This window comes from Eublepharis macularius, chromosome 6, assembly GCF_028583425.1.
Source record: "Eublepharis macularius isolate TG4126 chromosome 6, MPM_Emac_v1.0, whole genome shotgun sequence".
In the NCBI taxonomy this organism is placed as follows: Eukaryota; Metazoa; Chordata; class Lepidosauria; order Squamata; family Eublepharidae; genus Eublepharis; species Eublepharis macularius.
In genome coordinates this window covers 36,445,456-36,473,187 of record NC_072795.1, presented here as the reverse complement: position 1 = coordinate 36,473,187, position 27,732 = coordinate 36,445,456, and the positions used below count along the sequence as shown (strand labels likewise).

At 41.5% G+C, this 27,732-nt stretch overlaps 1 protein-coding gene across 4 annotated transcripts in view; it reads right to left on the bottom strand.

The window, feature by feature from the left end:
• Window positions 1–27,732, bottom strand: part of CP (ceruloplasmin) — a 38,797-nt gene that overhangs the window by 3,477 nt on the left and 7,588 nt on the right. For all 4 annotated transcript variants that reach the window (XM_054982264.1, XM_054982265.1, XM_054982266.1 and 1 more), the window contains exons 2-16: window positions 25,820–26,064; window positions 25,476–25,688; window positions 22,916–23,089; window positions 20,986–21,240; window positions 19,781–19,946; window positions 16,740–16,879; window positions 14,952–15,092; window positions 14,606–14,817; window positions 12,285–12,432; window positions 9,566–9,778; window positions 8,614–8,821; window positions 6,989–7,128; window positions 5,832–5,960; window positions 3,477–3,583; window positions 2,275–2,491 (exon numbers count right to left, since the gene is read on the bottom strand). In XM_054982264.1, coding sequence (XP_054838239.1) covers window positions 2,275–2,491; window positions 3,477–3,583; window positions 5,832–5,960; window positions 6,989–7,128; window positions 8,614–8,821; window positions 9,566–9,778; window positions 12,285–12,432; window positions 14,606–14,817; window positions 14,952–15,092; window positions 16,740–16,879; window positions 19,781–19,946; window positions 20,986–21,240; window positions 22,916–23,089; window positions 25,476–25,688; window positions 25,820–26,064 — 2,708 coding nt within the window. The remainder of the gene's footprint in view (window positions 1–2,274; window positions 2,492–3,476; window positions 3,584–5,831; window positions 5,961–6,988; window positions 7,129–8,613; window positions 8,822–9,565; window positions 9,779–12,284; window positions 12,433–14,605; window positions 14,818–14,951; window positions 15,093–16,739; window positions 16,880–19,780; window positions 19,947–20,985; window positions 21,241–22,915; window positions 23,090–25,475; window positions 25,689–25,819; window positions 26,065–27,732) is intronic.

Below are 27,732 nucleotides of genomic sequence, written 5' to 3'. Positions count from 1 at the left end.
GACTCTGGTTGCTTTTAGTCTGAGCACGGTTCAATCACTACTTTCACTCTTTTGGGACTACTACGCCATTGGATCTAATTAGAAAGGCAAGGGTGTTGTATGAATCTATGGGACTTTGATTTTTTTTTTCAACCAGAATCTGTAGGGCTCATCTCACAGATTCATTGGCTTTTATTAAATTTTGTCCAAGTTCCTTTCATCTGCACAGAAGTCACCCTTACTTCAAGTTAGAGGTTTCTATAGTGGTCATTCAGATTCAGAAAAATCCTGCTGGTCTAAATCATCTGAATGAGCTTGCGGGCTGTGCTTAAACAGGCTCGAGTGAGAGGACTTCTCATCCAGCTCGACCACTAGCAAAGAAACTGGCAGTAACAGCCCTCTTGTCCCTACCCCCTCCAAACAGCACCTGCAAAACCCAGAGTCATAGATCCAGAGGAGTTAGACATGTTAGTCTGTAGTCGCAAAATAGGAAAGAGTCCAGGAGCACCTTTGAGACTAACCAACTTTTTTGTTGCATAAGCTTTCAGGAACCACAGCTTGCATCTGACAAAGAGAACTGTGGTTCTCGAAAGCTTATGCTACAAAAAAGTTGGTTAGTCTTAAAGGTGCTCCTGGACTCTTTGCTGCAAAACCCAGCTGTATCTTTCGAGGGGGGTTGAACAGATCAGCTGGAACACACAGAGAAGAGAAACCCACAGTGTCTATCAGCCTTGATGCAGCTTATATTGTACACAGTGACCAATATGGCTACCCTTCCAGACTTTGTCCATTAAAGTGTTGTTTTTTAACCCATAGCACCTTAAAACCCCATTTATTCAATCTCTCTTTCATACACACACATTCACACACAGACACAAAACACTCCACTATAGAGAAAAATATTGTAAGCAGTTGTTTAAAAAAAAAAGATGCAAGCAGTGATATTTCTCCCTAATCTGTGATATTTCTCTATTAACTATATATAAGGTAAGTACAGTGAACATCCAAAACAGCAATAATAGCTAAATTTTGCTGTTTTGAATCAAGAAGCTTCCAATATGTTCAGTTATTGCTGTTGTAAATGTTTTGGGACTAGATTATGCTAGTGGATTCCTCCAGCAAAAGGAGCTGCATTTTACCAACAGAAGAGGCACTCACCCTGTTCACAAGTTACAGTCAGAGTACATTCCATGCACAGTATACATTTTACTTTTCTTTGTTTGTACACTGAGTAATTCTCATGTTATGTTCAATGCACATACAGTTCATCATGTGATTTAAACCCCCTATTTATTCAGGTACTGGCCCCTGGTTGCATTTGTAAAGGGAACACACCTTGGTTGTTTCTTAAAAACTGATGTATGCACGTACATGCAGGGTGTACTTGTGTTCACTGTAACAGATGAATGGGTTTCTTCCACAAGCAGAAAAATACCTTGCTGGATCCTTGCACCAAAGGAAGAAACACACCAGTTCATGCAAGTGGAACAAAGTGATAAGATTCAGCCTAGTGTGCTTATCTCATGCATATAGTCAGACTCTTGCATTTCATGGCCTTTTGGTCACACTGTTTACCATTTCTTTTCTAGATGTACATTAGCATCCTTCAACTTAAGATAACACCCCTAGTCCATTAAAGCTTCCACACCCATAAGTCTAAGGTGTCACTAATCTTTCCTCTGTTATATGGCCCTGCAAATCATCTCTGTTGATGGGCCTAGTTGATTTTGTTGCACACTATGTTAATTCCCTCGCCATTTGGGAACAATGGTTGTTGTGGGTTTTCCGGGCTGTATTGCCGTGGTCTTGGCATTGTAGTTCCTGACGTTTCGCCAGCAGCTGTGGCTGGCATCTTCAGAGGTGTAGCACCAAAAGACTACACCTTTTGGTGCTACACCTCTGAAGATGCCAGCCACAGCTGCTGGCGAAACGTCAGGAACTACAATGCCAAGACCACGGCAATACAGCCCGGAAAACCCACAACAACCATCGTTCTCCGGCCGTGAAAGCCTTCGACAATACATTTGGGAACAATGTTTGCACAACTGTTTTCAGCTCATTTTCTGTCAAAGAAGGGAAACGTATCTTTCTAATTATGAATGGCAAACCTACCTGGAACCAAGGTTTCGCTTACAAGAAGTATGCCAGATAGGAATATTTTTGCTTTTACATAGAGGGTAAGAAGCCATCTAAACTGTTGCAGTTGTGAGATGCTTGTTATTTTTCCAACTGACAGATGCACAATTAGTAATTTGGGGATTTGGTGGGAATAGTCAACTTCTTCTCAAAACATACCATGCATTTTATTGCTTTCAATAAATTCCTCATCTTCTTTATTCACTTCTCCTGGCTTGGCCGAGTATGTTTGGATATTTTCATCCAAGTACCAAGACTCATTTTCATCAAGCACCAAAAAAAGAAGAGCAAATTGCACCCTCTTTTGTAGTGGAAGTATGGGCAAAGATTGCCTGTGACAGACTAAGAGTGTCCCTATCAACCCACTGTAGAGGTCCTGCAAGAACAAAGAATACAATCAACACAAGTTAATAATAATTAACAAGTGCATAAGATGAAATATTGGCCCATCTCAAACAATCTAATGCACTGAATTGTACTACATTCACATCCATTACACACAAAAGTTGGCTTGTATAAGACAAATTTTAGATGCTTTGTGGAAATTCTCAGTCTCTTAGGGACTTGTTACACCCATTCTTCCCTCCACCAGGTCAGCCATTCCAGAAACATTGAGATGCACAAGATCCCAACCCAGTTGTCCCTGACAGTTCCCAAGATAATCCCACAGCACTTTTGTGTCTAGTGAGGAATGAATATGAACCTGGTTTAGAGGTGGCATGTGCTCTCAAAGGAGAACTGAGGACTGGATCCTATGGCTCCCTTCCACTAACATGGACCTGTGACTTTCTTCTGCCAAGTTTTCCTTCACAAAAGAAAGACTGAAATGAAAGAAAGACTGAAGAATGAAAGTCTCTGGTGGAGAAAAGCTAAGGGCCAAGCTAGATGTGCAGGTTTTTAAAGAGTTGGGTCTGGGTTCCCTACAACCACACAGCCGCTTTGAGGAATAACTGTTAAAAAATAAAAGAGAGCCCAAATGGCCCAAAATACCTCCACGGTGTGGGGAGGGGCTCCCCCCTAAGCCATTTCCCCATGTCAAAATAGCAGGGAAGGGAGGTTTTTTCTGCTCCACGTAGAGTATTCTGTGCACATGGAGCAGAAAAACAGGAGAAAACTCCCTCTGGGCTCTTGAGACACAGGGAAACTGCTTGAGGGAAGAGGGAGGAGCCTCTCCTTCCCCCATGGAGGTGTTTGAGCTCTCCTTTATTTTAACAGCCATTTTTTTAACTGCTGTAAGGCTTTGGAAACCCAAGACCCAGCTGTAAAAACCTTCACATCTAGAGAGACCCTATGCCTTCCTTTGTTGGAAGAAGGCTTCGTAGAAAGGAATCATAAGTTAACCCCTGCCGTTAAAAGCTTACCTTAACTTTATCCACAGTTGAGTAATATACCCAAGGGATGCACTGGGAATCCCCTTTCTGAGGACCAGATCTCACTGGGAGTTTCCAAATGTATTCTGTCATTTCACCTGAGTGATATAGATATTCATGCTTTCACAACATGCATCAGACTGGGTTTATTTTCTAAGTTTTGGTTAATTTGTTCCCATCTACTGTTATTAGGAAAATCATATGGTCAAAGTCATGGACTTTTTTTTTGCTGTTTTTCCTCCTTTCATAATTGAAACAAGCTAACGTTAGCAAAAATCCTTGGGCAAGAAAGAGTAAATGACTGACTCATTGCAGTTGAAACAAAAGTAGAGTGCCACCTGTTTTACTACTTACATTTTCCATGAGTTTCCTACACACCAAAGAATGACCTAATTATTGTGGCCTTTTCTCTCCATATTGCCAGCATTGTAAGACAGAAGCTTAAGATTCTCAAAATATTATCCCTGAATGAATGGGGCTCCTCTGCATTTGCAATTATAGGCCTGCTGAAATATCCAGATTAATTCTGCTCTATTGATGATTAAAGTTTTTTTGTTAAATTCAGTTTTGTTAGCTTGGGTGGTAGAGGCTGCTGTGTCAAGTCGTAGTTAATTTACGGTGACCCCTGCTGGGTTTTCCAAGGTAAGAGACTAACAGAGGTAGTTTGCCATTGCCTGCCTCTAGATAGCAACCCTGGTCTTGTCTGGAGATCTCCCATCCAATTACTAACCAAGGCTGACTGACTTAGTTTCCAAGGTATGACAAGACAGAACTATCCATGTCAGGGCTTTGTAAGCTTATATCATATGATGTGTGAACACAGTGAGTTCATGGAATTGATCTTCCTCCTCCCCACGGAAATTTCCCATGGCCCCCAAGAGTGGCTCCCATCCCAACTTTGGGGTTGGAGAGCCCCTACTCAGAATGCAGCATGAGGGTTACCACAAGAAAGGGGAATGGCAGACATCCCATCTCCTCAATTTCCCTTCTTGCTGTAGTCCCCCACACCCCATTCTGTGCTAGTATTGGGAAGCACAAGGAGATAAGATCAGTACTATGCATTCTTCTTTGGATCCAAGCCCATATTTCCCCCCATTTTTAAATAATAAATATTTGCAACATGTAAGCTTATATCATATGATGTGTGAACACAGTGAGTTCATGGAACTGATCTTCCTCCCCCCATGGAAATTTCCCATGGCCCCCAAATTCCCCCCATTTTTAAATAATAAATATTTGATTCAAACTTGGCATTTGCATCCTTCCAAAACTGATTTATAAAATTACAGTTCCCATCCCATGTACAGATCATTTTAAATTACTGCATCCATGTGGCAGCTATTATCCCATTCAGGATCACCATACTACTGCAGGCACAGCCATCTATCATGAAAGTCAACTAATCACATGATAACTATTGTGTTGTCAGAATGGTAAATGTAATCTGAGACATCTCTGTGCTTTACCAGAAAGGAAGGGGAAAAAATGAGGAGATCCAAGGCGATCCACAGAGTGGCATTTTTCTCTGTTTCGTCTCTGACCCAATCTGATTCCTGAATCCTTGAGGTGAAAGTGATCATACGGCTACTGCCTGAAAGCAGCCCTGAACCACAGTACTGCAAAACTGCTGTAAAGCTGCTTGCTTGAAAAGTGGCCATAATATTTTAAAAAGGCAGATCTTAGCTGCGGTCATGTCAATCATTACCCTATGCTCTAACATGTATTGTGGCTGTGCCAGTCCCGGTTTACATGCTACCCCCACTGACGTGGAGAAAAACTACAGAACAGTTACAAGATTTTCCGTTGATGCTATTGAAATATGCTAGTAATAAGCTTCTAGGACTTGCAGATAAATAGTACACAATGATTAATTAGTAATGCTATAAAAAGATAATGGAACAACTATTCACTGTGATTATATTAAATGAAATGAGTTCAGCATGGCAAGTCTCTGAAATTATAATGCCAATTACAGTGACAGATCAACAGTATCGGTGATCATAATGCCATCTGTAAGAACTGCTGTTCATGCTTCATTTGGCTCTTGATAGCATATAAACCCCAGATTAAATTTACACTGACCACATGCAATATGATAGTACATGCATGTATCATTCCCTGCTTTCTCTTTCCAAGGACTCTGTCCCCCTGGTGATGTACCAAACATCTTCCTATCAGCACTGTTTTTGCTAACATTTGATGGCATGGAGTTAATTAATTTCAAAGTTCTACTAGATCAGTATTTTAATGTATTTTACTTCTTTAAGGGTTTTTTTTAACTTCTATCAAACCACAGCTCTTCAAAAAAGGAAAGACAAAATAAGAAACAAAAAGCGAGGCAATTACCTGGAGAGGTTTCCACTACAGTTGGGGAGTCGGTTTTCACTCCATGAGCGTGAACCGAATAAGACTTAGAGGCCTTATTTTTAAAAACAATTCTGATTTTATCTCCAACATGTGCAACAAGTAGGGGACCTTGTTTGGAGAGAGAGGGGAAAGATGCCCTTAAATACACAGCACAACAAGAAATAGGATTATGACAATACAAAGCATGATCAGTGCAAAGGAAAGCAAAGCTTATTTAAGAACCATTGAAAATATTCGGGTTTAAGCATTTTGCTATATGCTTAAATTTAATTGATTTGAGTTCCATGTAGACATGATGACTTTCTTCTGGATTTAATCCAGTGTTTTGCACAATAGTCTTCATCCATGCCAAAACTTTCCATCTCTGATCCACACATAGCTTCACCTGAAAAGAGGGCCTGCTTCCTTCACCTCAATAAGGTATCTCAGGCTCCCATAAAGTTCAACTGCTAATTAAAGAATCCCACATATACTTTACACTCATCCAGGACTTCCAAGGGGTTCAAGTGCATGACCATCTCTTCTATATATATGATGCACATGAGCTCATAGTTGTAATAAATGGAGACATCCCTGCACATATTGGTGTTCTGTGTGGACACCCATGCATGCAAAGAATGTCTGTTTTGACTCACTGGCTGACATTACTTTTGCAGAGGCCCCCAACCATGATGCACCTGTGGGTGTTAATGACATTTTCTGAACAAGTAGTAGGCACCACCATAAAATGGCTGCCATGGGGTTCAGGGTCAATAACAATATATTGTGAGGTTCCAAGCCAACTATCTTCCCATAATGGAGATAGCTATTTCTGAATGTGTGTTCCCCACAGATAGAAGCACTTCCTACTAGAGTGAGGTGGAGGGAAGCCATTGTTGGCTTTTTGCTTTAAGGCAGAAGAAAATGGTTGCCCGGGATTACATCAGTGGGACCCATGATGCTCTTGGGCACTATGTTCAGAATCATCACTACACTACACACACTTGTGCCCTCTTCAGTCCCAAGTTAGGTGCATCAACTATTGCTTTGAGCATCACACTATAAAATACAATTCATGTCAAGATAACACCAGTATTTACAATACTGGTATCTATAACATTGGTGCTTTACCAATGCTTAGACCACAGAACCAGTACCTAGAATTCCCAGATGTTGTTCTTCTTCCTTTCTTTCTTTGGGTGTGCTGAAAGTGCTGTCAGTATATTCTCGATAAACAACTTTCTTGTATTTTGACCCAATAAATTTATCTTCTTTGTTTAAAAATGGGTTCCCTGGGCTGAATAAAACAGCATAATACTTGTGAGAGTAATTTTCAAAACGTTTCAAGCATTTAATGTCAGCTGGCCCTTAAGAGGACACAGTTGGTTTTTCTGCTGTGTGTCTCATACAGTTCTTCCCACCTTAGTTAAAAGGGGTAGTGTAGTAATAATACAGTGCTTAAGGGTAGGTCATCTCTGTAGTGTGACAAGCCACTCCTGAAATAAACATTGTGCCTCTAGGAATGATGGGGGATCCTGGCACTGGGGTGGAGGTGCATCAAACTCAGGATTAAAGCCGAGAAGGCAGCGGGAGGAGTGTGTGATCTGATCACAGACTAACATATAATGTCAGAGAGGAGCCACTGGTCTGACACTGCAGTGCAGAATTCATTCCTGCTTGAGAAGCCTACATTTTCCTAAACCTGCCTTATCTATTATATTACAGACCAGCAGGCTTAGCAGATTGATGGGTAGGGATGGGTGCTTAGGGGACCAGTGGAATGATGGCGTTTTCTGATATACTGTGTTGAACACCTGAAACTGCCTCCTACACTCTGTCTATCAAGGTATGTCTTCCCTCACTGGCAGTGGGCACTTCTTAAATTGGAGATCTGGGGATTGAAACTGGCACCTTCTCCATGCAAAGCAGATGCTCTTCCACTGAGCCACAGGCCCTCTTCTTGCCAGACTTACCAAATCATAGAGGGCGATAAATACTATAAGGAGAACAGTGGAAAGCCAACGCAAGAATGAAAGAAAATAGATGGCTTACTATCAGTGCAATCCTAAACTGAGTTCTCCTCTTCTGAGCCCATTGACTTCAATGGATTTAAAAGGATGTAACTCATTTTAGGATTGCACTCTATACAGCTTTGTTATTTTTGCTAACTTCAGGGGGAGAAATCTGGAATATAGAGAGTACTGTGCAGATTTAAAATGGCATCTCTCTGAAAAGATGCACTAATGTGTTAAGAGCTAAAGATCTTTGATCAACCATGCCCATTACTGCACAACATGGATGTGACTTTATGTTAATCAAAGGGCTGGTGTAATAATGCACACTAGTGAGTTTTACCACCCATGATGTCCTGGGGTGTTCCCTCGGGAGTATGCTGTCTGAAGCACCTGCTTTACCTCACTTTGCAGTAAAGCCATCTCCGATGTTGGGGGACACAGCTTCCTCAACCACTATTGCCCACTACAGATTCCATTCCACATAATTTATATGTATTCACACCTTTGCACTGAAAGTTCAACATGTCCCTAACAAAAGACAAACTGGAAAGTCTGACTGTGTAATTATCCAGTGTGGTGTAGTGGTGTAGTAAGAGTGTCAGACTAGGATATGGGAAACCAAGATTCACACCCCCACTCTACTGTCAGGCTTGCTAGGTGACCTACGTGTCTCCCTCTCTTCCTGATCTTCCTCACAGCATTGTTATAAGGATGAGATGGAAATCTCAGATACGCTTCTCTCATTTTGTTTACTGGATCAGTATTACCTTTCATCATGGAACTGATGTTTCTCTTCCTCCCATGTCCTATTAGGGGAATAGTCCCATTCAGTCTCTATAGCAGCAATGTAATAAGTCTTCTGATCGGAATACACCTCATTGTCCTCTGTTGACAAACCGCACGCCCTCACTGCATACCTCTGTTTCATGCCCCCCGTATAATGATCTGTTGTCAGGCATTCCACTTCAAAGATGCCTGAAGAAACAAAAAGAAATAGATGGCTGACAGCAAATCAAACGTACCAAGCTGGCATGATGTGCAGCCTGAAGAAGAACAGCTCTGGAACAAACGCTATAATCCAGATGAAGATATAAGACGATTGGATACAGTGGGGGCACTTTTCAGTGTGAATAGGATCCCGATGCAAGTGTAACCAGAAGGAACAGAAAAGGAGAAGGAACAGAAGAATATGCATGTGTGACAAGCTTGAACGTTCTCAAGGAAGTAAAACTAATTTCAGACCTCAGCAAAACTAAGAGGTTGCTCTATTGTCCTTAGCAATATAGAAAGTGTGTGCAGTCCTTCCTGTATTTTGGCATCAGATGAGAGTCTGGGGGGTGTTCTGGGAAGAGTTGTGCGACGTGCCACGGAAGGGTCCTACACCAGTATAAGGACACAACATAAACCTCTGCAAAGGTACTTCTTGTTCAGATGAGTGACAGACCAGTCTGGGCTCAGCTGCGGGCACATGTGCAACTCTGATATGTTGGGTGAACGCATTTGATGCCTGAAATAAAGGCCCGTGGGAGCTGACCCTCAGATGAGAGAGCTCTCTATAGGATTATGGGAAGCAAAGGGCAGGGTTTTAATTCCAAATCTAGGATTTAGAAGTTCCATCTGAAAAACACAAGATGTGGTGAAATGTGTATGTTGTCGTGGTCATTACTACAGTGTCCAAATGAGGGTTCCCAGTTAGTAAAGATGGTTTTCTTTACTCACCTTCTGAGTCAGGCTTCATAACAGCTGTAACAGAGGAATGTGGAAACAGGTTGACTGTATCCTGCCTTTTTCCTTGAACCAAAAAAGTATTTCCTGAAAAATATATTCCATGAATATCGACCTCTGATCCCAAGCCAATCAAATGCCAAGAAACAGTTTGCCCTCTACACATCTCCAGGCCCTTCTGGTTTCCATACATGTATCCATTTATGGCTGCAAGAGAAGTATTAATACTTAAGCACATTCTGTGCCCAAACTGCTCAACTAATAGTGTACAATATACATATATGGTGGTGGAAGAGAGTGCCGTCAAGTCATAGCTGACTTATGACAACCGCTGATGGGGTTTTCAAGGCAAGAAATTAACAGAGGTGGTTTGCCATTGCCTGCCTCTGCATATCAACCCTGCTCTTCCTCGGAAGTCTCCCATCCGATTACTAACCAAGGCCAACCCTGCTTAGCTTCTGAGATCTAACAAGATCAGGCTTTCCTAGATTATCCAGGCCAGGGTGTGTATGTGTATTATTTTTCTAAATTTAGTATGTTCTATCAGTTTAAAAAGTTAGAGGCCTACCAACCTGCAGAACAATACAAGGGAACACAGACAGTACCCTCTGCTGTAGAAAAGACTGTAGTGTACTTTTTTTCTAGAGAATCCATCACCAAAGTCCCCAGGAATGTTCAAAATGTATACAGCATCAGACAAAGAGATGTTAGCTCCAAGGGGCATGCAGCAGTATCTGTGTGCCTACACACAGAGGAGAGGCTCAGAGACAGAGGATCTGCTTGGTATACCGAAGGTCCCAGGTTCAATCACTAGGGTCTCCAATTAAAAGGATCAGGTAGTTGGTGATGTGAAATACCTCTGTTGTGTAAGAAGTAAAGGCTTATATGCTGTCTCTTGTTCCTGGTCTCAGCTTGCAGAGGGGCTTACAATAGAGTTAGAGAGAGAGAAAGGAAGACACATTATACTGCTCTATCTGATGCTATCCCTTTGAGGTGTAGATCGCTACTTTCAGGGAACTTCCTCATCCTCCTTCATCTTCCTCATGTGTACACACACTCTCTCCATCTTGCCACCATGGAGGACACGGGGCTTGCTCCCTGCATCCACTAGCATCCTAGTTTGGATAGATTAGATTAGATTCTATCTCTCTTCTTTCCTATCCTGAGTGGAGTTCCTAAATAAAAAGACTCTTATTTTCTTTACTGAAGTAAGTGGACTCTGTGTGAGTTTATTGTCTCATCAGCATGCGCACACACACAAACACTTAGCTGTGCTCTCTAAATTGCTCTGCTTTACTTATTTATCCTACATTGCCAACATATTGAAACCCCGGAGAGCCACTGCTAGTCTGAGTAGACAATACTGATCGTGATGGACTGATGGTCTGATTCACTATAAGGCAGCTTCATGGTTCAAGCCGAGGCCCTGCATCTCCATTACCACCTCTTGACGTCCTTCCAGTAAAGTTGCCAGTAACAGTGTCCTGCCCTCTGCTGTCAGTGGAGGTAGTTGGGATATTTCCCACAATTCAACCTGTTAGCCACTCCTGACCACATGCCCAATCATTTGAGATATAGGCAACCTGGATGTACTTAGGAAATCTGTGATGGTCTGCATACTTAGCTGGCATCCTAAGCTACACTGTGGATGTATAAGCATGGGAGGGGAGCAGGGAATGTTTTTTTTCACTCCTACAGATTAAATGGAAGGGTTAATAGGTGTGCCTGCTTTCTCATTCTGTAAGCAAAATTATCCAGGGGGGGTTGCTTTTTTCCATGCTGATTCCAGATGCTTCCCATTTCCAGTCCTTATGCCAGTGTGGGTATGCCAGCGTCAGGTTTACAATGATGCAGCATTGGCCCAATGCTATACCATGCAGCGATGTATCTCTAAGATATGCTGGCAAAGAGGCATAGTTGCCACCCTAAGTAATTTCCAAAATAGCCTCAGGATGGCACCAACATCTTTATAGAGAGGACCACCCTGCATTTCTGAAGAGAAGCTGTATGTTGTTTTAATGCTATTTGTTTACTGTTTTATTTGTTTTTAACTGTATTTATGTAAATTGAAATGTTGTACTCCGCTCTGAGCCCGCCTGGTGGGGAGGGGGGATTAAATAAATAAATAAATAAATAAATAAATAAATAAATAAATAAATAAATAAATAAATAAATTTCTAGGACTATATTATGGCTACATATCAGACCTGTACACACTGGGCCACCTATAGTTTAGTTGTGACAAGAACCCATTGAAAGCAATAGATCCTAAGTGTTAATGATTTTTTCAGTTCGTCAATATGTGTAGCAGGACAAAGCGGTAAGCTTCTGAGGTGGTACCGTAGACTGTACCACTACAGACTGCAGGTAGAAAATAGTCCCTTGATTCTAAAGGGGAAATTAGTACATCCAGCCAAAGGATTCTACCCTTCTTGCTGTGATGGTTTTCTATGTCCAAGAAGTTATACAAGGAAACTCCAAAAGTGGCATCCCACCTGTAACCTGAAATAGTGCAGGCCATTTGACCACTCAAGAACGCAACTGACTCCTTTCCCCCTCATTCAGTTGCATGTCTATACCAGGCCTTAGTCATATTTAATTTTAGGTGAACCAGAGCCCTCAGTGCCAAACTCAGAAATAACGTAAGTTACTTTTTTTCTGTAAAGAATTGGCCTTACTTAAATCAGCAAATTAGCCAAAGGGAAGCCCTTACAATGCATCTTGTTGGACTCCTGGAAGTCTTCATCTTCCAACTCTTCAATCTCATTTCCTATAGAGTGCAAGATATTGTCATGCAAGTACCAGCTGAGATTCTCATCAAATACCGTAGCGAGGAGGAAGAATTCCTTGTCGACATTCTTCTGTGAAGGAAAAAAAAGGTTTTAGAAGCAAATACAAAGGTGAAAAAAAAACTAAACTAGAAGTGGAAACAATGCATACCTATTTGTCAAACAAATTCTGAAATCTAATTAATAAAATGTCTTAACATTTACAGGATTCTGAGGTAATTTTAAAAAGAGCTCTTTTTCTGTCTTTAGTCCTATTGCAGTCCTAATCCAGGATTGGTGGGGCAACCTCTTATACCCATGTATGAATAAGTGCAGCTCACTTTGTTTATGCATTTATTTCATTTATACCCTACTTTTCTCTCCAAAGGGGACCCAAAGCCACTTACAATATCATTCTCTTCCTAATGTTATCCTCACAACAACCCTGAGAGGTAGGTTAGCTTGAGAGCATATGATTGTCCCAAGGTCACCCAACAAGTTTCCAGTTGCAGAAAAAGAGCCGGAGAACAAGAATGGCTGTGTCTGTGTTTACTAAAAGCAGATTTGTTTTAAAATAACTTCACTACTAGAGAAAGACATGCAGCTCCTTCAAAATGGGGAACAAGTAGAACATTCCTAAAACAATAGCAACTTTCTCAGCAGCAGCTATTATCAATCTGTTGGTCTTTATGGCACCATAAACATTTGTAGACTAGACAACTCTCTTGTTTCTCTGTTCCATAAAACAGCAGAGAGCTCCTGCAAGGGAAAGGCAGGTTAGTGCTGGCTGGCTCTAGGATTTTGGAAGCCCTTTGACAAGGTGCTCACAACAGAGTACCCTGTGACATAGAAGAGGAAAGGCCTTCATAAATCCTCCGCACGGCCATCCCAAGAGTTTTTGGTGCCCTAGGTGAACTATGACTGCCCCGGGCCTGCCAGGTCCTCCACTATGGTTAGGAAACCATCACCCCCCCCCCCACCCATCGCTGCTTGTGGCTGTCAAGGGGAAAATGTGTCTGGAAATGGAGACGGCAGGCTGGCAGGCACTCACATGACATGTGTCCACATCCCCCAGTGATTACATCATTCCAGGCACAACATGGAAGTGACAGGTTGTGCCAGGGCCGACTTTTTAAAATATCAGCTCAAAACGTAGCATTTTGAGCCAATTTTTAAGGAATTGGCCCTTGGCATAACCCATTGCTTCCTGGACACATCAAAAATGATGTTATCACTGGATGAGTACCTGTGGCCCCCCTGCCCCCTCCCCTGCCCCTAGTGTTGACCTGGGGGGAACCTGGCATTACCAGGCAAGTGGCAACCCTACCCAGCTCTCAGAGCTAAGCCACATGAGACATATTACACGAAAACGCTCAAGTGAAGGGAGATGCAAAGTTAGCCAGGAAGCATAGTTTGAATTTCACCTCTCTCTACAGAGCCAGCTAGATCGCTCCTCAGAGGGTTTGTTAATTTCATCTTTGCCTACCCAAAGGCTCTGTCAATTATTATATAGTGTTGTCAGTCCCCCAGCAAGGGATCCCCCACCTCTTGTTTCCCACTGACACTTGGAACAGTGGCAGGATAAAAATTTAAAAATGGCTGTTAGTCTGATGGTGTGACAGCACTTCCATGAAAAACCTCGAAGTGATGCTACCTCTCTCTAGGAGTAGCCAGAAACCCTATAGAGTTTCTAGCACCACCACTCTTGGTCTCCTGCTGGTTGCCCAGTTGGGCCTAGCAACCCTAAACTACCCCACAGGACTCATTGAGCCAAATACAACCTAATATGGAGTTCTTACTAGGCACAAAAGAAAGGTATTGAACCACAGACAATTGTTCATTATTTAACATTTGATTTATATACTGCTCTTCAGAACAACTTAATGCCCACTCAGAGCAGTTTACAAAGTATGTTATTATTATCCCCATAACAATCACCCTGTGAGGTGGGTGGGGCTGAGAGAGCTCGGAAGAGCTGCAACTGACCCGAGGTCACCCAGCTGGCTTCAAGCAGAGGAGTGGGGAATCAAACCCGGCTCTCCAGATTAGTCCTGCCACTCTTTGCCACTACGCCAAACTGATGTTTTTGTTTTTGTGGATCACAACCTTAAACTAAGTACTACAGCAGATTATCCAACACCATTTCAATATTATGCACCACAACATTCGCCAAAACACAACCAGGATACTCTTTGAAGCATGACTTATGAAGACAAATAAGAATTAGAAATGATGCTGACAATTGTAATCATTCTTCATGCACTACCTGTTTCCCTGATGGAAGAAGAGACCCTTTCTTGCACACCAAGAGCGGGCCTACCAAGCCAGAATTGGTGTCCTTGATTGCATCTGATGCTGAATAGTAAAGCCAAGTTAAACAATCTGGATCTTCCTGTGCAGGACTCACAGCTTCTGACACCTTCCACTCATAAGTAAATGTAGCTCCAGGATCCACATGTGAAGATGGAGCTGCAGTGCCTGTATAGAATCATAAATGAACATCCACAGATGGTCAGAAGGCACCAATTATTCATCCTCTGAAAAATATTAAGAACCATTGTTTATTTCCTCCAGTGCATATGACAAGATTTACTGAAAACGTGTATATTTACCTCCAGAGATGGTGTTGTATAAAGAACCCTCATTGTCCTTGCTGTAACTCACTCCATGTGGCTGAATGCTGAATGAGTGGTTGCCATTGTTTCGGAAGGTCACACGGATGATGTCACCAACTTCTGCTCTGATGACAGGTCCTATTTTTTTTAAAAGCATATTTAAATTATTATGTAAAAGTACCGGCTAGAGTACATATGAAATGCATAATGTGTACATCAAGAAGACCAGAACATTTGAAGAGTCTTTCTGGATTAGTCCCAAGGTCCATCTAGTCCAGCAACCTGTTTCCCACAGCAGCCAACCAAATCCAGAAGGCCTAGAAGCAGGACTTGGAGGCCAAAGATTTCCTCTCAGTTTGCCCCCTCAGTAATTGGTTTTCAGAGGTCCTCTGTAACTGATAACGAAAGTTCCTTTCCCCGTTATATCTAATAGCTATTGATGGGCTTATTCTCCTTAAAACTTTCTAATCCCCCCTTTAAAGGCATCTAACCTACTGGCCATTGATATACTTTGTGACAGTCAATTCCATCTCGTTTGTGCAATGTGTGAAGAAATGTTATCTTTCATCTGTCTTGAATCTATTACCAATCTGCGTACTCCCCCATGAACCTGCCTAACCACTACAATTATCTTCCGAGGCCCTGCTTCGGGTACCCCCATCTTCTGAGATTAGACAGGTGGCATCCTAGGAGAGGGCCCTCTTTGTTGTGGCACCAAAACTCTTGCACTCCCTCCCCAGGAAAACTTGTCTGACTCCTTCTGTAACCATCTTTTGCCAATGGGTGAAGACTTTCTTGTTTTGTTTGGCATTCCCTCAGTGATCCTTCCTTCCTGCCCAGTGTTTTAATTGTTTGTATGTTTTGTATGTATTTTAGGTCTTGTTTTAATTGTTTTAATGATATGCTATTGTTGGTTTTAATCGTTTTTAAGATATGGTTTTATTACATATCTCTTAATTTGTTAGCCACCTTGGTGGTTTGTTAGGGCAGAAAAGCAGAAAAATTTTGTAAAGTAAATAATAAAAATAAATAAATTGAATCCATTCCCCGTGATCAGGAATGTTTGGAAAGCAGTATCCCTGATCACAGAGAGGGAGCATACACACACGCAAAATTTCTTCACACATAAACCCATTGCTGATGGGCACAGGGGCAGGACCAGCATGCCAGTGCCCACTTGCTATCTCCATGCGTTGACTGAACACATGAAGGGGTCATGTGGTTAGGACTACAACTGTCTTGCAGACGGAGGGCCAAGTTACAAGTCATGAATGACACTTGAATGGCAAGTGAACAGACTCACGTGTTTGCGCAAGTGGAGCGCAAGTGAACAGGGAGGAATACACGTGAGTCTGTTCACTTGCTGTTCAAGTGTCATTCGACATTTGTAGCTTGGCTCTGAGTCATCTTTTTTGTAATCTGAGAATCTCCAAGCTCTTTCGCCTTTCTTCCTCAGGAAGTTGTTCCATCCCTTTAATCAATTTGGTTGATCTTTTATTTGCTCCTTTTCACACTTATGGTATCCATTTTTGAAAGGGCATGACCAGAAGAGTACACAGTATTCCATATGTAACTGTACCATAGATTTAGACAAAGGTACTGGTTATTTTATTTCAGTCGCTTTCATACTAAATCCTAGCATAAAATTGGTCTTTTTTCACTATGACTCCATGCAAATTACACTTTCATTATATTTATTCACATTATCCCAAGATCTCTTTCCAGGCAAGACACTGCTTAAAAGCTCATCTGCTTCTGACTTCCAGTGGTTTAGAATAGTCTCACCCAAAAGTCCAAGATGTTCTTCCTCGGGGAGCCTCTCCTTGGGCTTCATAAAGGTGGCATCAACATATTCACGGAAGACAGCTTTTTTATAAGTTCCACCAATCCTTGTTTCATTTTTTTCAAAAAAGGCCTGGGACTCCCTGTGTAACAGATCCAATTTTTTCTACAGTTTAATTTAGACTCAGCAAAAGGAAAATAAATTCTACATTTGTTAAAGCCTTTCACCTTCCCCCACCCCCAACCATCTTTTATAATTTGAATGATAAGATTTTGGACAGAATCAGACTTGGAAAGCTTGAAAACTACAGTCTCACATGAGCAACTCAACAGGTAATGTTAACCACATGAAATAATTACATTGAAGAGATTTCAAATTATTAGCATTTATTTTTCTCTAAAGAAGTAAGGATGGAACACACCACCTTCCCCTTTCTTATACTTACAACACTGTAAACAAGATTAGCCTAAAATTAATTATTTGGTTCAGACATCATGCAAAACCATGATATATATTTAACTTATAACCATATAAGCTAAATATGATTAGCCATACAGTTAGGTACGGTACATTAAACCAGGATCTGAAACCATGCATCATGGAATGTGGCTAGAACTATAGGGGAACAATTGCTGGATATAACCAAGAAAGTTATTCAAGATGCCTATGCACACAGAAACAGGGCTAGCCCAGCCCCATAACTAGATAGATGACATAGAATAAAACAACCCTAGAATAAAACAACCTTGGAGAAGGGCATAAAACTATAGAGTTATACAATCGTACTTCCATGTGTAGAGCAGTTTAGAAGAGCAGTTTAACATGTATCAGTATCAGTATAGCCAATGTACCAAGACCCAGGTGCAGGGAGATCTGAGAATGGCAGGAATGTCTAACGTCATAGAAGCTGGCAATATAATAGACGTACTGGTGGAGGGCCAGAAGATATTTAGATGTATGAGAAACTTACTCACTAATCCTAAGCAGACTTTGTTAACACAAAATGTAGCAAGAGTGAACTATCTACTGTTATATATTTCAAGAAGATGTTTCAAATATGGATAACCTTGTTTGGTGTATGAAATCATAAGATAATAAGTTAGCCAAGAATTTGAGTCTTTAAAGCCGCTATTATTAAGAGAAGGTTCTGAAACTCTATAAATATGACAAGCTAAACTGATAGAGAGTTTCTTCTTAGAAGAGGCTCCTTGCTTGTGACCTTCGTATCTTTGGGTAAGATACTTTTCTGGACTCATGTAATTGCTCTCCTTTAATGATCTATGTAGTTATAATGGATAGTATGATTTTCTTTTGATTGAGTTATTAAGAATACTAAATAGGTATGCTGTAATAATAAAGGCTTAAAATGGAAACAGAGACTCCATAATTGTATTACTTGTGTACTATACCTAGTAACAAACCAAAGACTTTATCTGTGGTGTACCTCTGGCCAGGAGTTAAGTGATTTGAAATAGGAAAGCTAACTGGATGCTCAGAGCTTCTTAAATGCATGCCTATATCTGAATCAAGCCTGACCAGAGTCATCCAGATCACATGGTTTGAAGCTGGATTGTTAACCACAGTTGTGGTTCTGCAAGATACAGAAATGTGGACATCCTGGTTCTTTCTGTGGTGCTGGCCTTGTACATTACTCTCTTAGGTTGCCAGCCTCCAGGTGGGGCCTGAAGACCTCCTGAAATTACAACTGATCTCCAGATTAGAGATATCAGTCCCCCCCCCCCGAGGGTGGGATCTATGGCATCATATCTCACTGAGGTCCCTTCCCTCCCCAGAGTCCACCCTCTCCAGGCTCCACCCCCAAATCTCTAGGAATTTCTCAAGCTAAAGCTATTCCTCACCTACACAGATACCTGGCTAGAGTAAAGGTATGTAGCCAGCCTTTGTGGAGGCAAAACAGGATTTGTGTGATTACCTGTGAGCTGAATCCCAGCTTCACAAACCAACCACAGTCAGAATAAATCATGGTCTTGCTTTCAACGTGATGGGTCTTTCGTTGCCATACTCCCCAGAATTTTTCCTATTGGATTTTTGGCCCAGCTCTGTGCTAGATAGGAATACCAGATCTCTTGTTTCGATATTAGTCGCCTCTGTTCTTCTGGTCATTGCTGGGAACTGGAAATCCCTCAAAGGCCCATTGCTAAAAAAAATGGTATCAGAAAATCCGGGAGTAATATTTGATGGGTAGGATTATGCACAATCCATTTGTGGGGAACTTGCATATGGCAGTCCCTTTATTTGAATATGATGAAACATGGAAACCAATTTTAGATGTTTTAAATGCCAAAGAAGTAATTCCCCCAATGCAACAGTTTAAATGCTTGTTTATTGTAATTCTTGGGGTTTTAACAATTTGCCAAGAGTGGTTTTGATAATGTCTTTTATGGCTTAATTTTAATCCCTTTCTTGTTTATACTGTACAATTTTATCATTTCTTGTATTAAATTTGGAAAAAGAAAAAAAATGATCTTGCTTTATGTTTGGCCGGGTCACCCTATAAGTGTTGTGGCTAAGTGGGGATTTCAACCTGGAACATCCAGGTTTGATTTTTAATGAGCATATCTAATACACCATTCCACAGTGGCTCTTTAAATGCAACTGTGTTCCAATTTTCTTCCAAGAGGTGCTCTTGAAAAGAACCTTCTCAAGTTCCACAGAAGGAGAGCTCCATAAGGTACCATAAAACCTTGATTTGGTTCAGACATAGCTCAAAATCTTGGTGCATTATAACTATGGTTAGTTTGTGAAACTAGGATTCAACTCACAATCACTCATAGCCTAATTTGCCTTGACAAATACTGATTTCATTTTCCCTCCCTTTGTTATCTGGGAGGGAGTCCCTAGAGAGCAAAACAGAATTAAACCAGGATTATGCCAGGAAGTCTGGATTCAGACATCATGTGAAACCATTGTTAAGACTCTGTTAATAAATCACCATCAGATCCTGGCTTGATTCTACTCTCAGTTGAGTAATGTGCAGCCACTTTGTCACTCTTTGACTGATCATTTAAAAAGAAGTATTTACCCATCATATACTAATTCTTCTCCTGTGAAGTTATTTATGCCAGACGGGGCATAGTTCCAAAAGATTTCTTCTGCAGCAATATAATAGTGTCTTACGTTCACAGTTTCCTGGGGAGAGGGAGCAGGGCGTTGACAGTTTTTCACTTCAAAAATGGCCTGCATACCACCTGAATAAAAGGAACACAGACAGAGTAGGTTTGAGATGGCTGTTTGCTGATCACTAAGACCTTCTCCCAGAAGACTCTGTGAACTCAATGGCCTTCAGCAATCTAATCCCTTCCCCACTCCAATGAAATAATGATCATACCTGTCTATCTTAGATAATTATGTAAAGTATACAGAGATATATACATATAATATACATCAGTGCATCACCAGGGATATTCTAACATTTGGGCAGACTCTATGGTTTAACCATTACATCGCATGTGACCTCCCTCTCACACACACACACGCCTGTTAGTTGCCAGCCTTGTGCTAACAACCCTAACAAAACGTGGTTTGAAGTGGGCTTCGGTTCACTGTGGTTAACACTGAACACAGTATGGCTAAGGCAGCCACCCATTACCCCAGTCTCTTTGGTATATAGCCTGTGTTAACATTTTTTTATGTATAGCCCTCATTGTATATGGATCTATTCTTGGTATCAGTCAGCCCACTTTACGATAAAAGTTGACCTTTTGCTATAGTGGCCTTTGTCCAACATCTCCTGCCGCTGACTTCAAGTCAGCAAAAGCCAGTTTCCTCATAGGAATCCTCACAAGAATAAAAAATCTAGGAGCCTGGGATTTTGGAGTCACTGGGTCCATCCAACTGTGATAAAGCTGCCCAGACAGGCATTATTATACATTTTGTAACCTACAGAACCTGTTAGTCATGTTATTATTCACAATTATAAGCAATCATTGATTTACTTGAAAAGGTGACTTTTATGGTTTTGTAATATCATAAGATATATATATCTGGGGATTGCTTCATGTTCTTTTGGACAAAGTCCTCTTAATAAACTTTTGTTTGTTTCATCTAAACTCTCTGTGCCTATCTTTCTAGGGTTTTTTCACTCATAAGGAATGAACCTTGTGCTATAAATCAGCAGTCTGGGCCCCAGTCCGTAAAAGAACGTCTTTTCTGATGCTTTTAATTCTCAAAAATGATAGTTGTGATAGTTTGGGGGTGTAAAAAAAAAGACACCAATTTATTTGATACCTTCTATATGATCATTGACTTGGCAGCTAAGCAACCATTCTCCTGTGTTCTTTGCCACCATAAGAGCATCCACAAACGTAGCAGGGAAGAGGTTGATTGTATCCTTTCGATGTTTCCTTTCTGTCAATGTTTGCCCATGAAAATAAGCGGAATGGATGTCAACTTCATTCCCCATGCCCAAAAGATGCCATTTTACTTTCTGTTCTGCACACATTGTGAGGTTGGGAAGATATCCATACATATATCCATTGATTGCTGGGGGGGGGGGAAGTAATAGCATATTTAAACTCAAGGTGAGAATTAAAATGTTAATTAAACATCCAATGAAAGAAGAATAAAACAGCAATACCAATAACACTATCTATAAAGACACAGGCCCTTTTCACACTACTTACCGGCTCCTGGAACGTTGCAAAACATCGCGCAAAAACCGCGGAAGATAACGTCTTCTCGCAAGAAGACGCTATCTTCTGCGTTTTTTGCGCGATGTTTCACAACGTTCCAGGAGCAAGTAAGTAGTGTGAAAAGGGCCAAAGACTCCTTGGCCTAGAGCACACTGACAAACAGATCTGAACCACCACTGTAGAAATTCCTTTAGGCTGCTTCCACACATGTTGGAGCAACTTTCAGTGCTCTTTAGTATCATTTGGAACTGGGTTTCCTTATGTGAAACAGAAAAATCTACTTCCAAAGAAGTGGCGTCAAGAAAACTCCATATCTGAAAACCTTTTAAATTTGGACCTGGAGTTTCTTTTTTATAGAACCTATTTGAAATCCAATGTTCTAGATTTTCTTTGATTATTATGCTCTTTTTTCAACCTTCTGCAGAAAGCTCAGGGTGACTTCCGTGATGGTTCCCAGCAGTCTCACATTCAGAAGAAGGCGAGGGGCTGCCTTGGCTCAGTGGTAGAAGTACACAGAAGGGTCAATCCATTTCCAGTTAAAAGGATCAAATAGTTGGTAGTAAGAAAGACATTTACCTGAGATCTATAGATCAACTGCCAAGTCAGAGTACAAAATACTGACCTTGATAGACCAGTGGTTTGACTCAAGATCAGGAAGTTTTGTGTGTTCCTGATGCTACAGCATCAGGCATTCTCAGACTATCCTCAAAGAAAACAATCTACAGTCCAGCTTATGTAGACATGTTGCATACAGAGATCTTCATGCAGTGGCTGGAAAACCATCTGTTGGGCATGTTCTAGCACTGAGCAGAGATTAGACTAGGGTCATTTCCACACAGCTTACCTCCCCTCGGAACAACCCAGAACATCGCACAAAAACGCAGAAGATCGCGTTTTCTCGCGCGAGATTTGCGCAATGTTGCGCGATGTCGTGCAAATCTCGCACGAGAAAATGCGATCTTCCGCTGTTTTTGCGCAATGTTCTGGGTCGTTCTGAGGGAAGGTAAGCCATGTGGAAACAGCCCTGGAGTTCCTGAAGACCCCTTCTGACTCTAAGATTCTATGATATGCAAACAGCACATTGCGCAGAAATTTCTGAAACAAGGCTCCCAATAAGGAGAGCCCCATCGGATCACACCAAAGATATAAATTCCTTACAAGGTGTTTATTAGTTAATGTGTTTCTAGATGGGGGGAATGATCAAGTATAGTTTAATATTATTCCAGTCTTGAAATCTTCTGTACTCAAGTGAAATCCAAAAGAACATCATAAAAGCCTTGCTGAATCAGAAGAAGGGCCTATCTAGTCCAACATCTGGTTTCCCGTAGCTGACAACCAAATACCTTCTGAAAGTCCACAAGCAGAGTATGGAAAAAGCTCTGCCATTTTCCACCCAGAAACTAGAGATGCAAATCTTGTTTAAGTTGTGGACATCTATTAAATTTACACATAGTTCTTTGTACATACATTGATCTGCAAACAAGGGACTGAAACAGACACAGCTACTAGATCTAAAATCTTCTTACAGTGCATTTTATTGCTCTCTTGGAAGTCCTCGTTCTCTTTGTCGACTTTGTCAGGTTCAGAGCAGTATGTCTGGATATTCTCATCTAAATACCAGCTGAAGTTTTCATCCATTACAGTGAACATCAGGATAAATTCTAGGTCAATGTCTTTATCTGTTCCATTTTGCAACGAGCCTAAGGAAAAATGCAAACATATCACGGGATGCAGCTGCTGTATGTTGGAAAGAAAGAGACACTTTGCACACTCCTGTCAGTAGTGGCCAAACCACTTCTTATTCAGCTTCAGTGCTGTGTCCAAATGCAGTGCTTTATTTCTCTTCAGGTAAACAAATGGCAGCCATTCATTAAGGCTGCCTTAAGGACTTCAGGGTCTAGCATGAGCAGCAAGTTCATGGGTCTCAGATTGCAGCTTCTTACTTTATTCCCTAAAACTGGGTGTAAACTTAAAAATCAAAAGCCCAATTAAAATAGAATTATTGTAATCATCTTCCCCAAAGATTAAAAGGATAGCAATGGATGTGCATCATACGGGAGGGAACTCCATAGCCTCAGGGCCACCACAAAAAAAGTACCATCAAATGAGGCCATTTGAGGATGCTTTGAAGATTGTGGCACACAAAACAAAGCTTCTCTAGATTATTTAAGTTTATAGATAGACTCAGGATGGAACAAATGATCCAAACCATGCAGAAATTTAAAGGTCAAAAACTACCAGGAAACAAACTGGAAGCCCATTAAACTGAATTATGACTGGTATAATATAGTCTAAGTCATCATATCTGTTTGCATTTTGAAAAAAATGAATGTTTTGAGAACCTTTCAAAGGCTGCCTTAATAGAATGCATTAAAATAATACAGGATGGGTGTCAGCAGGGCACATGTATCTGTGGGCAGATAAGACTTCTCCAGGAAAGGTTACATACCTAGGATGGTTTTTTAAAAATTACTCCAGGTGTCAACAGCCATCCTGTAGAAGAGGTAGGTCCAGAAGTCTAACCAATTGGCAAACCTGAGTCATTAGGAGTGCTACCATGTACAAAAGAGGATGAACACCACCATCTAATCAGCTGAACTCCCACTGAACAATCAGCTTGTTTGCCCTAATCCAGTCCATGTGGCCAAACATTGGTTCAGCAGATCCACTCCCTCTTTAAGACTTGATTACAATGAGAGCTGCTGTAGCATAGTGGTTAAGTGGCTGGGCTGTGAATCAGCACTCTGCTAGTTCGGCTCTCATTACTGCCATGAACTCTGTAGGTGGCATTGGGTAAGTTACTCCTCTCAGTCCCAGCTCCCCAGCTGTATTGTGGGGATAATAATAACACACTTTATCCACCTTTCTGTGTCAGTAATCTGTCCAGAAGGGTGAAATATAAACACACTTTGTTGTTGTTGTTGTTGTTGTTGTTGTTAATGAGAGGAAGAATGGGCTGCCATCTGCATGCTGATGACACCTCCCAATTCCTCCCAACAAACTCTCCCAGCAGTTATGAGCTGTTGTTGAAAAGCACAGGAGACTATATGGAACTTTATGGAAACCCTACAAACAAAGGCTGAAGGAAGAACAGCACTCTCCTAGCACCATTTTCTGAACCCTGCCCGCTAAGATAATTTCAACATGGCCCCCCAATCCTATCCCAGCTATGTAGGCCAGGAGAATTCCCTCCCCCCATCATCTCCTGGCAGAGGCTATCAACAAGGTTGGAAAGTAGTAAAATCAGATATGGAAACTACATCCAGATAATTGGTTTCATCCAAGGAAATCTAGAGTTAATCATAAGCCCAAGAGTCATCATATGCCCAAAGGTCATCATATGCCCAAGAACTGAATGATGGAGGTTGACCTAATTATATTAAAATCAGCAGCATCAAGGGACAGTTTCCCTCCAGAAGTTATTGTTCCATGGTTTCTTTAAGTGCCATCCCTGTACATAAATAAATCTTTGTTGTTTTGTTGAATCTCCTGCTTCAGTGATCTCTGTACTCTTCAGGCACAATACAAAAATTACCTCACAACACTGAACCCAAAATTATTACACTTACTACTTCAAGAAAATCTAATAACTGAGGGGAAAGTTTCCATTTCAAAATAAACCTAGTTCCCCAAAATTACAGGAGCCTGTGTGGATTCCCTCAGCTGCAAGAAAACACCTGTCACAGAACAATTCCCTCATTCAGTTATCCGTATGACTGATTCTCCTCCAGCCACTCCCAGAAGGTGGAAGTGACATGAGTGGTGCATGCTAGTTCTTGTAAGATCAGCATCAAGAATCTTAGCTACATCCTCAGGTTGCATAAACACTGACATTCAGGTACACTCTCTCAGCAATCTTTTAAAAAAACCTACTTATTGTTTTTATATATAATTGTGCAGTCCACCTTGAGTCTCAGTGACAAAGGCCAAGTATAAATGAAGGAAGGATGTAAATAAACAAACTCCATATGAAGTGCCAGATAAAATCTGAGCAAGAAAACTTATGAATAGACTTTCTTGGTCTCTCATTTTCTGAGACCAACATGGTTCCAACATCCAGATGCCATCCTTTGCCACATTTTTTACCTTTCCTACAAGTGATGAGCGGTCCAACAAGCCCCGAAGCAACATCCTTAGGTGCGTCTATATGTGAATGATAAACCCTAGTCAAACAATTATTATCTCCTTCTGCTGGACCATGGTCTTCAGTTATGTTCCACTTATATACATACTGCTCTCCAGGTTGCACACTGTCATCTTTTTTTTGCAAACCTGAGGTTTTGTCAGGGTAAAAAGCACCTAGGAAACACAACAATTAGAGTTATATGCAGCGTCTGCTGAATCGAAAGAGCATACTTTACTAAGATTTTTCTTTCCTCCCTGTAAGCATCAAAAATAGAAGACTTGTTAGAATACTAGGTCACCCCTACCTTCATTTTCTTTTGTATATTTGACACCATGCGGATGCAGAGTGTAGGGTCTCTTAGCAAAGTTTTTTAAGTAGACAGTAATGGAATCTCCAACTTCTGCTTTGAGAATGGGGCCTAGGAAGCCCAGCCAAAAAGGTTTTTTAACAACTGTAGTATATGAATTATCTGTGAATTGCATGTAGACAGCTTTTTTATATATTCTTCCTATCCGGTTCGGGCCTTGTTGGAGAAAGACATTTGCTTGCCTGAAAGGACAATACACAAACAATTATGTCAGCATATGCTCCTCTTTAAAAACACAATACGTAACTGTTAACTTAATTAGTGCAGTGTTTAGGCTTCACACAGAAAGATCCTCAGACTCAGTATTTAGAGACCAAAGGGGGAAATATAAATAGAAAAGAAAAGCAATTTTCTATTGTTCAGCTAACTACAGCACACAAACAGAAGTTGTGTCTTAAATATGCAAGCAACGGTTTTATGATAAGAACCTATACTGTTAGAGTACATGCCTATGTTTTGAAGGAGAAGAATTCTAGCCGTTTATTGAGTCATAAATGCAATTATGGTGAGATAAGCAAAATAGGTAAGGATCTCAGATAGGGCTGCAGGAATCAGTATACAAATGTCATACTTGGCCATTTATCACAATGATTTGTCAAAATGACGATCCAATGAGTATCAATGATGAATTTCCCCTGGTCTGATACCAATTAATTCCATCTGCATCCTATTCTTTGCATCCTGCACTAGAAGTCCCATTATAGTTGCCAATTGGCCAGGGGGGAAATGTCTTGCCTCTTTAATAAAAGTTTAATATGTGGTAATGGACAGTTGAAGTTTTTAATGGTATGGAGCTAAATAATTGCTACAGATCAAACAGATATTAAAGGGAGATCTAGTATGACACATTTTAAAATCTGGCAGCTCTACCCATGTGCAAAGAAACCCATTAAGCTGGGGGGAAATCATTTTTTTGGCCAGATCCTCCTTGATGGGAAGATGGAGTAAGCACCCCAGATCCTGACTGGCCCAACAGAAACTCGTTGTTTGAGGGACCCCTTGGAGTGTGAGCTAGCAAGCAGCAAAACTGTGTCACTCTTTTGCCACTCCCTCTTCCAGAAACCAGGTGTAGAAAATGTGAGCTATCTGCCGGGGGTAGGTGGTGGGTGAGACTGTGTAGAAGTCTTGTAAGTGTTTGGGTAGCAAGAAACTATGCCAATATCCCATTTCCTGCTAGAAAGAATTATTACTTACTCCAATTTTATCTCACTTTTCTCCCTAATAGGGACCCAAAGTGGCCTACAACGTTGTCATGTCCTCTATTTTACCTTCACAACAACCCTATGAGATAAATTAGGTTGAGAATGTATGACTGGCCCAAGATCACCTAGTGTTCTTCCATGGCAGAGCAGGGATTCGAACCGGGGTCTTCCAGATCGTAATCTAACAATCTGATCATTACATAGGGAGATGGAGCAGGAAAGTCCTTTGTGCTCCTTGCAGTGAGATATACTACCAAACAGGGCCGGCATGCCCATAGAGGCCAGGTAGGCGGTGGCCTCAGGCGCGAGGGCACTGGAGAGGTGCCGGAGGGGGTGTCGGGGTGGAGGCATGCGCCGCGGAGCTGGTGTGGCTGGCCTGTAGCTGCTGCAGCCAGCCAGCACCTTGCCGCTGCCGCCGCCGCCACCACCACACGACCCAGCCGGGTGCAGCAGCCACGAGCCGCTGCCAGGGCGGCGTGCGGAGCGCGGAGCAGCCTCCGCCCGCCACCCCAGCCATCCACTGGCTAATGCCCCCAGCTTGTGCTGTGCGATTATGTCATCACACGATGACATCATTGTGCAGTCCGTGGCATGTGCGGGGGGTGCCGCTGTTGCCAAGTAGGCCCCCTCTCCTGCTTTAAGGCCTGC